The 10,010-nt window shown below is 44.4% G+C and overlaps 1 protein-coding gene across 1 annotated transcript in view; it reads left to right on the top strand.

The window, feature by feature from the left end:
• Positions 1-795: 795 nt before the first annotated feature.
• The window catches only part of ROS1 (ROS proto-oncogene 1, receptor tyrosine kinase), a 105,761-nt gene continuing 96,546 nt past the window's right edge, over positions 796-10,010 (top strand). The window contains 5 exon segments of the mRNA XM_075064567.1: positions 796-822; positions 2,362-2,412; positions 6,576-6,635; positions 7,386-7,412; positions 9,162-9,222. Coding sequence (XP_074920668.1) covers positions 796-822; positions 2,362-2,412; positions 6,576-6,635; positions 7,386-7,412; positions 9,162-9,222 — 226 coding nt within the window.

Genomic DNA, 10,010 nt, shown 5'->3' with positions numbered 1-10,010 from the left:
AAAAATTATCGTTAACTCTTAGATATATGATTGTTGCTACCACAATTAGCATTTTCTAATGCAAACTACTTTGTTTGAAATTGTATGTAAAGAATGTATGTGGGCAAAACTGGGGGCTGAAATAATGTTTTTTAAATTGTAGTGGAAAAATGGATGTCGTACCTTTTTAAGGGGAAACCCAGTTAATCATACTCCATCTGGATTTTATTTCCCCTCCGTTACAATAATTCATCAGATTACTGTAATTGGAAGAGACTACAGGAAAAAAACAAACAACAAAAACTATTTTTTAATTTTTTTTATAGACTGTCTAATCTACAGCGTTTTCTGTAAAATTAGCTAGTCAATATACCCTTCTATTTGTATGGGTCTTTCACACAGCAACATGGAAGAATAAAACATTTTAAAAACAGGAAAGTGTAACTGTAAAATTACAACAACTGGCAGGGATTTAAGTGCAAATGTGGTATATAAAACTATCTAGCTTTCAAGTTGCTGGTGTCCCTTTAAGTAGAAGAGTGGGTTGTTATATCTTTAATCTTATGTTTTCATAGTGTTCCTTTGGGTAGTGAAGTGGAATTTATTTGTTTTCCTTCTGTTGATGCATAAAGGTGATAAGCCCAAACTCTAACTGAAACCTGATCAATAATTATGCTTCAAATTTCAATTTTATTTGGCTTAGTATGTTGACTGATCTTGTCTAGAAGACCATGTACTTGTGCTCTGTAGAAATGGCTTTGTATGTTTTCTGGCTGATTAGCTCTGTCAGTTCTGAAAAACATACTGATTATGAACATGAAATCTATAGGATGGATGTACCAGGTACATGATCTTATTAAAATGGCCAGCCTTTAAAACCTGTTTCTGATGCATAAAAGAGCCCTGGCAGCAGTGAAAGGGTTACTCATCTTTCCTGCTATGAGCTTAGGTCGTAATAATATTCCTAACAAGGATTCTTTGATTAATTTTAAAATAAATTCTGAATGAGAAATGCTCTGTCATGTTTCATAGCACTGTTCTTTAAAAGCCAAACATGTGACATCCATATTCCATGTGCCACTTAAAAATATTGTGACGGGGACTGAAATGAGAAAAAACTGGTCTCAAGGCCAGTACAGTTCAAAGCTTCCATTGCCCCTTCCAAAGGGTACCTGTGTGACCTGCTGTGGGACTGTTTTGCATCAGACAGGGGTTCTTAACCATTGCCACACTATATGCCTCTTATCCTGCAAATGCTTGTGCATGTTCAACTTCTCTCAATGAGAATAGTCCCATGCTTAGAGTTCAGCACACGCCATAAGTGTTTGTAGGATCAAGTCCTATGACCACACATTCAGCTACTCAAAGCTGGTTAAATGCATCCCAGAATCATTTGCACTTCTGAAGAGGTACCTGGTCTTGCACAGTTCAAACCAGGTGCTCTGGGAATAGGAACCATAGTTCTGAGGCACTTCTGGTACCAGAAGAGAATCAGTTGTCATGTGGTTCAGTATAGCCATTTTGGAAGGAGGCCAGAGGAAAAGCACTTAATTTAAAGAAACAAAATCTGTAACATGCATTTTGGAGGTCAGACCCAGTTGGATTTGTGCCATTTGCGTTCCAGGTTTGTTTATGAAGCATTTACTATTGTCTCAGCAAATCAAAATAAATTGGAGATGGCTCAGAGAAGAGTCATGAGAACGATTTAAAGGATTGGAAAACATGCCTTATAGGAGCTCAATCTATGTAATTTAGCAAAGAGAAGATTAATCACAGTCTATAAATACCTACATAGGGAATAGGAATTTGATAATGGGATCTTCAGTTTAGCAGACAATGGTATAGCAAGACCCAATAGCTGGAAGCTGAAGCTAGACAAATTCTGACTGGAAATAAGGCATAAAATGTTAACAGTGAAGGTAATTAACCAGTGGAACAATTTACAGAGTGTCATGGTGGATTCTCCATCACTACCAACTTTTAAAGTCAAGAGTGGATGTTCTTTTAAAAGAGATGCAGTAGTTCAAAAGGAATTATTTTGGGGAAGCTCAGTGGCCTACAGGAAGTCAGACTGGATGATCACAGTATTCCCTTCTGGCCTAAGAACCTATGAATCAGGAGACAAAGGGCCAAATTCCTTCTTGAGATAACTTAGTTGACTCCTGCTGACTCCACCAACTTCCATATCCTAATGATACTCTTCGATTACTCTCAAGCAAGAAAGAAGCGATTGTCATTTCAGCAATAATTTTAAAAGTTTCATGTGAGGTGGAAAAAAATTGAAGGAAGGAAGGAAAATGCTTTATTTTGCTATTTTTTTTAGTAGAGGAAGTACTAGGTATTTAAACTCACTTATAAATATATATATATTTTCATTTACAGGAAGGAGAGCTTGGCATTAATGCTTGCAATGTTAGTGACATCAGTGCAGCTGTGAGTAATGGTTTGCATTGTTACTGATGTTATTGCTGTATAGATAACTAGGGTGCAATGGTCATACTATCTGGTTATAGCTTTGCCAGCATGGTGTATCATATTAAGACTTGGCATAAGTAGGTGCAACTCCGTTGATTGCAGAGGAGTTACATCTAATTACTACAGGCCTGAATTTGGCCCATATTCTTAAAAAGACATGTTTCTTTTTTTTTAAAGTGAATTTGCCATAGTGGAGCATAGGTCTCTGTTCAGGCTCCTATTTCAGTTCAGAGTCTACAAAATTCAGAATGAAGAAATATTTGTGATAATTTGGGTCCCCATCAGAATCAATGCTCACATGAGTAGGGTGACCATATTTCCTAAAGTACAAACAGGATGGCCCTGGGCTTGCTCCCCCTGCGCCAGCATGGCTAGACAGAGCCGCTGCCATATGAGGCTCCAGCTGACTCCTCCCAAGCTCCAGCCTGCCCAGGGCTGGGGCTGAGTGCCTGAGCCCTGTGCTGACAATGGCTGGAGCTGACCTACTCCATGCTTTCTGTGGCTGGGACTGGGGTTGAGTGCCCAAGCTCCATGCTTCCGGACACTGGGCGTGGGACTGGGGCTGACCCTCTGAGCCAGGCCTGCACAACTCATAAAGTGGGGAGGGCCATATTACTCCAAAGAAAACAGCTGAGGGCCAAAACCCACCAGCCCCCACCAAAACACAACCCCCTAGCACCACCCGGCCCCGCGGAAACACCCCCACCCCGTGCCACCCACTATACGAAAACAAACCCTCCTTCCCCAGCGCTGCTGTGCCGAAACAGCGGTATTGAATCTTGGTAATATGTTATAACGGGCCCCTAAGGTAGTATAATTAAGGTAAAAGAAAAATGTTTATTTGCTAGAAGTAGAATAAGATCTTCCCCCCATTTTATAATCAATTGCCCTGTTGAATGAATGAGGTGTGAATGAGAAAGGTGTGGAAGGCAGGCACCTCCAGACAGCTGCAACCCTTGGAGAGGGGATCGGAGCCAGACCAAGGACAATCAAACTTGTCAAGTGAGCTGGTTAGAGAAGAGCAGACATACTGATGGCCTCGGGGGTTAGAAGCAAGTGCCCTTCCTTTGGGAACACCCTCTTTGCAGCATTGGGGCAACTCCCAGCCCAGAGAAAAGCAGCAAAAAGAACCAATTTTTATGAGAGATAAGATCAGTAGAACAGGTCAGCCACCGATTTGCTGATCGCCTCCTCCCCGCCCCCAAAGAATAAAGCCCCCCCGCCACTGCCTGCCCGGCTTATCATTCCTCCACCCCCCTGGCTCGCCTACTCACCCCCCTGCTGCCCGCTCGCTTCCTTAGCCCCCCTCCCCTGTTGCCAGCTCACCTGCCTCCCTGCCACTGCCTGCCCACTTGGCTCATCATCCCCCCATACTCCTCGCCGCCCACTTGCCTCCTCAGCCCCCTCCTCCCCTGCCACCGGCTCACCTGCTCCCCGCCACTGCCCGCTTGCTCGCCGCCTCAGCCCCCCCCCCCCCCCCCCCCCCCCCCCCCTCCCCCCCCCCGCCCAGGCCCCCTAATGGCCAGCGCCGCCACCACAGGCCCCCTAACGCCTTCCGTAGCGTCCACAGGCCCCCTCACGCCCATCGCCAGCTCACCTGTTCCCCACCACTGCCCGCCCACTCGGTTCCTCAGCCACGCCCCCCCGCTGGCTCACCTGCTCCCTGCCACTGCCCGCCCACTTAGTTCCTCAGCCACGCCCCCCCGCTGACCCACCTGCTCCCTGCCACTGCCCGCCCACTCGGTTCCTCAGCCATGCCCCCCCGCTGGCTCACCTGCTCTCCACCACTACCCGCCCACTTGGTTCCTCAGCCACGCCCCCCGCTGGCTCACCTGCTCCCCGCCACTGCCTGCCCACTTGGTTCCTCAGCCACGACCCCCCCCTCGCTGGCTCACCTGCTCCCTGCCACTGCCCACCCACTCGGTTCCTCAGCCACGCTCCCCCCACTGGCTCACCTGCTCCCCGCCACTGCCCGCCCACTCGGTTCCTCAGCCATGCCCCCCTGCTGGCTCACCTGCTCCACGCCACTGCCTGTCCACTTGGTTCCTCAGCCACGCCCCCCCGCTGGTTCACCTGCTCCCCGCCACTGCCCGCCCACTTGGTTCCTCAGCCACGCCCCCCCTGCTGGCTCACCACCCCTGCCCCCCCTGCCCGCCCACTCGCCTCCTCAGCCCCGCCCCCCCCACTACCGGCTTGCTTGCTTCCCCCGCCGCCAGCTTACCTGCCTGCCCACCACTGGCCTCTTACCTGCTGCCACTGCCCCCGCCCCCTGCTGCTGGCTCACCCTCACTCCCCAGGCTGCCACTGGCCTCTTCAACAGCCAGCTAGCTGGCCGTTGGCTTGCCCCGCCCCACCGCTTGCCTACTCACCCCCCGCGGACCGCATGTTGTGCAGGTCTGCTCTGCGCCCTGCTGCCTGGCACCTCACGTTGCCACCGCTCACTCCAATGTTCCTCTGTGCCCCACTTTGGGTCACACCCAACTTTTTTTGTAAACTGAACATTTGTTCATTTGCTCTTGCCAATTGACAACTGGCAAGAGCAAACAGGACAAATGCCCGTTTTTGTCAAAGAAATCAAGACAGCTGGCACAGAACTTAAAAGGGAACTATTCCAGACAAAATGGGACATATGGTCACCCTACCCATGAGAGGCACACAGTTTTTACTATTGCATTCTGGGTAGTCTAGTAAATTTAAAATAACACACCCATCTTATTTTCTCATAAATTTGACAGGGAGGAAACTGAAAATGCTATTTTTAAGATGTTGTGTTAGACTTCTGTAGAGCTATAAATGTTTGGGTTTATACTGGACATCTCTACAGGTTAACACAAACTTTTGATGGGGTTATTTTTGGAAGGAGCAGCAGCCTTCAGGAGAGGTTCCCATAGAAATCTTGGATCTCTAACACAGTTCATCCTGATAGCCACAGGCCCCTTGAAGGCTCGTTCCCACTTATTTTCTGGACGCATGGAGAATTCAATCATCAATGTTATCTACAATCTTTAGTGAATTACAGTATCTCTGCAAATGGCGTTGGGTGTGTGTGGGAGGTGGCAGGGGTCATGTGAGCGCAAAAAGCTAGATTGTCACAATGTTTACTTGGCCATGCAGCGCTGCCCCCTTGCTCACCTTTGTGGCTTTGCTGAGATCAAGAGTTGCCAATTATCATGATTTTCTTATGCTTTGTGATATTTGGTGTTTTTCACAAAGCCCCAGCTTTTGGAGTCAGGTGATTGTGAGAGAATTTCAACTTTTTTTTTTTTAAAAAGGAAGTTTGTAGACCTCCTGGAAGCAGAAAAAAGTTTGAAATGTAATTAACACAATTTCAAAACCAGAAGATGAATAAAAAATCCATTTATTATTATTTTTCAAAATATCATGATGTTAAGCCAATTTTATGATTTTTGGAAGGTCTGTTTTTCATATTTTGGCCTGTTTATTGCAAATTTGTTCCTTCTCTCTACCAGCGAGTCAGGAATAGACTTGAAAGGATGGCTTGCTCCACCCTGGCCAGATCAAGGAAAGAGCTTTCTGATGGGAGTGAATTAATTAATTTACTTCCTTCCTGGAGCAAGAGAGGAACTGGAGCTCCCTTGAACAAAATTCATTCTTTGCTTTGTTCCTGGAGCTTTGCAGCTGGCACCGTCCCTCTCTCAGGGCACAGTGTAAAGCTGCAGTCTAGACCAAAATGATAGAGTTGCACACCAGCCATTACAGTACCCTCAGTCAGGATGGCTGTGTCAAGGTCCTGTCTAGAAGTGGTTGTGTGGATCACTCACACAAACTTCTATGTTTTATTCATTATATTAATTTTCAGAGGAAACTTTCAGGAGTTTTATCTGTCTATCTAGGCCCCATTACCATAGTATATAAGCATCTCAAAATCTTTAATGTATTTATCTCCATGAGGAAGATAAGTGCTATTACCCCATTTTACACATGGGGAACTGAGGCATAGAAAGTTTACATGTTTGCCCAAGATAATATCAGAAGTCTGTGGCAGAGCAAGAAATTGACCCTAGGTTTCCCAGATTAGCATCCTAACCACTGGACCATCCTTCCTCCCTGTTTGACTGCAACTCTTTTAAAGTACTAACTATTCACTGTCTTTCTTGCAGTGCACACAGGGATGTCAATTTTGGAATGCAACAGTACAAAAAAGTTGCCCACTGCAATGTGTAAGTACTGTATTAGTCAAAGTTCCACTTCCTGTGCTTTGATTTTGTCTGATAGATTATCCAAAAGTATTCTACCAGTCTTTTTATACTAACCGGTCTTTTTATACTAAAAAATGTAATAGCCATAATTTGTTTTGCAGTAAATTGATATGTTTCTTATTGGAATATGTAACATAATATTATTAGTTCTGAAGTGTTCGAAATAGAGTACATTAACCTGGGAATCACTGGTTCTTGGCATGGGGGTACCTTCACAATACAAACCTGCATTATGTCTGCCACAGTGTGGTGGGAACAGAGAACACTAACATTCAATGAAAATTAAACTCCTCTTCTGGGTTTTCAGTCAGCTGAATTGTCAGTGTTCAACACCTTTCTGCACCAGGCCCTGTTAGACCCCTATCTTTAGAATACATGTTATCACCATGTTTCTTGCTGTTAACCAATAATATCTGGACAAGAACTAGCACAGGTTCTGGGGCAGTTGCCAGTGCAAAGTTTGAGAGGAACTGGGTTCCTTTTCTTGAGAAATCTGGAGCTCAGTCAGACTTGACGTAATTCAAATGCTGGCCTTCCAGTTTTGAATTTGGATTTTCTTCTTTTCAGCCATTTGTCACTGAAAAGCGTTTGCTTTGTACTCTGTGTGTGCAAGAAATGTCTGATGAGTTAATACTACCTTATTTGGAATACTGGACTATTGAAAGACTATATTTCTGCTAAGCATGTCTCTTTTTGTTTGCTTCTCTACAGAATCAGACCTACATCAGAGCATGTGAGGTAAGTTAAATGCCAATAAGACCAGTATAAACACCTTAAAATGATAACTTCAGTTCACACAGCAGAATGAAACACAACTTTGATACCCAAAATTTTAAATCCAGGTGTCTGATTGCATTGTGCAAACCCTGTGGCATTACATCACTGTGTTCTTGTTAAAAACATAAGATACATAGTGTACATTGGCCTAGAAGTGAAGCTTGAATGTAGATGTGTATGGATGAGGTTTTCAAACGGGGGCATAGATTTTCTTTATTTTTAAGCCTGTGAAGGAGAAAAGATGGTCCGGTAGCTAAAGACTGGACTGGGGCTGAGTTCTATTCTTGGCTATGCCATAGACTTGCTGTGTGATGTTGGGTAATGTGTTAATCATTGTGGGCCTCAGTGTTCCTTCTGTAAAATGGGTAATAGCTCTTTTCCTCACAGGGACATTATGAGGCTACTTCATTGATGTATGTGAATTGCGCAGATACTGTCGTGATGAGTGCTACGGCAATTTTCTCTTATCAGTTTCAGTGAGCTGCAGGAAATGTGTACAGTAGAATCATTTTAAGTTACCAAGACAAAAAATGCCACCTAATATAACATGTCATCTTAATGACCCAAAAGTTAATTATTACTTGATAGTTGTTTGCTGTACGAACAGAGATTATAAAGCTGAGGTGTTTTATCTTCTTCAGCTTTTGTAAACCAGACAATCTTGCAATGTAAATGAGCCTAACTAAAATACAGCAGAGAAAATGCATTCTCATGGTGAGGAAGCTTTGTTGGGACTGGCATAAAAAAAGGATAGTATCTCCTTTAAGGGTTCCCCTCCTTTGGGAATCGGGAGGGGAGAAGGCATCACCTGAATTGATGGGCAGGCCGGTGGGGCTCAGGTAAGCCATTGGCCCCCGCACAGCTGGGGAAGTGTATATAAATCCTGCCCTTCTAGTCTGAGCCCCCTCTCATTCCTGACTAGCAGCCAGAAAAGCAAGCTGGAGTCATTGCTTATTTAGTTATTGACTTTCAGTGAGACTCAGGGTCCTATGTGCTTAAGTCACTTTTAAAAAGGCTTAGGATTGTCAGTCATTTGGGTGCTTTAGAAAATGTTACCCTCTGCATCTCAGTTCAATGGAGCTGTAAAATAGAGCTAGTGAGGCTTCCTTTGTTTATCTTCTCTATTTAGATGGTAAGCTCTTTGGGGCAGGGACTCTCTTCTTACTATGTATTTATTCAGTGTGGGCTGCATTAGGGCTCTGGGGTGGTTAAGACCTATAGACACAACTACAACACAGATAAAAAATAACAACAAGAAGTTAGATGGTAGATGTGTTTTTAAAAAAACGTCCAATACAGCTTATTGGCCAAGAGCATTTCTGGGAAATAGGTGGAGCAAGAAGGGTTGGGCTCAGTGCTCAGGGCTTCTCATCAATAGTAAGTTAAATGGGCCATATTCTGCTTCCCTTCCTCAGGTATTCTCACTGAAGTCTTAAACATGTAAAGTGAGCAGGAATTGTCCCCAGATTTGTGCATTGCAACAAATGGGCAATATAGGGAATATAGAGCCTGATCCAATGCCCACTGAAGTCCATGGAAAGACTGCCATTGATGCCAATAGATTTTTGGAATGAGCCTAAGGTGCCAATGTTTTTAGAATGAATATAACTACTTTTGTGGTACTCCTGTGTACTAGAAATGTGTCTGGATGCTTCTAACAAGACATCCCATAGAAACAAAACTAACTGGCAAGCTCTATGTTTTATACAGAGAGTTTCCTGTAAGTTTGGCTGCAGCTGTGCAGAGGAGGCTTATGGTGCTGAAGTACAAGGTAAGCACTGACATAGTGCTGTGCCATAATCCAGGGTTTGCTGAACTAATTTCTAGGAGTATCCTTTTGCTTTTGTTATCTGATTGTCTTTGAACAGGGCCAGGAATATCTTGTTCCTTTTCTGATTCTTATTGTAGCTTAAAAGTAAAGAGATGGCTGTTGTATTACAAAAAGTAGGCTTTTTCTTCCAGGAACTTGGGAATTTTTGGATATAAATGCAGAAATTTATGGTGGGATTTTCAAATGCACTGAGCTATGTTCCAACTCTGCTTCTGTTGAAGTCAATGGTAAAAACTCCTTTTGATTTCCATGGAAGCAGTCAGGCCAATGCTTTGTGAACTCTACCCTGAGTGATCTACCAGGGGTGCTGGAGCAATTTGCATAGTCGGGGTGCTGAGAGCCACTGAACCAAACTGAAAACCCTGTATATGTTGGAAACCACTTCAAGCTGGGGCGGGGAGAGCAGCCTCAGCTCCCTTAGTTCCAGCATTTATGGATCTACCCTACCTGGCTGAAAAAATGTAGGGATTTCCAGTCAGCAAAGCTTTATAATAAACGCTTTGCTGGGCTCCGTATCATAATAAAAAAATGTACTGAGGCATTAGCATGCTGCCTGTTGGTTTCCGAACTTGGTGCCTCACATTCAATTTCAAAACAAGTGCATATATAAAAAAAATAAAAAAAAAATTCTCCTCTCACCCCTATGGGTGGTATGTGTCTTCCTCAACCTCGGGTCCTCTACCAGAGGCCTGGGAGTTTGAGGGTTCTGCGCAGTATCTTAGCTGTTC

This window comes from Chelonoidis abingdonii, chromosome 3, assembly GCF_003597395.2.
Source record: "Chelonoidis abingdonii isolate Lonesome George chromosome 3, CheloAbing_2.0, whole genome shotgun sequence".
Lineage (NCBI taxonomy): Eukaryota > Metazoa > Chordata > Testudines > Testudinidae > Chelonoidis > Chelonoidis abingdonii.
This window is presented reverse-complemented; position numbering and strand designations above follow the sequence as displayed.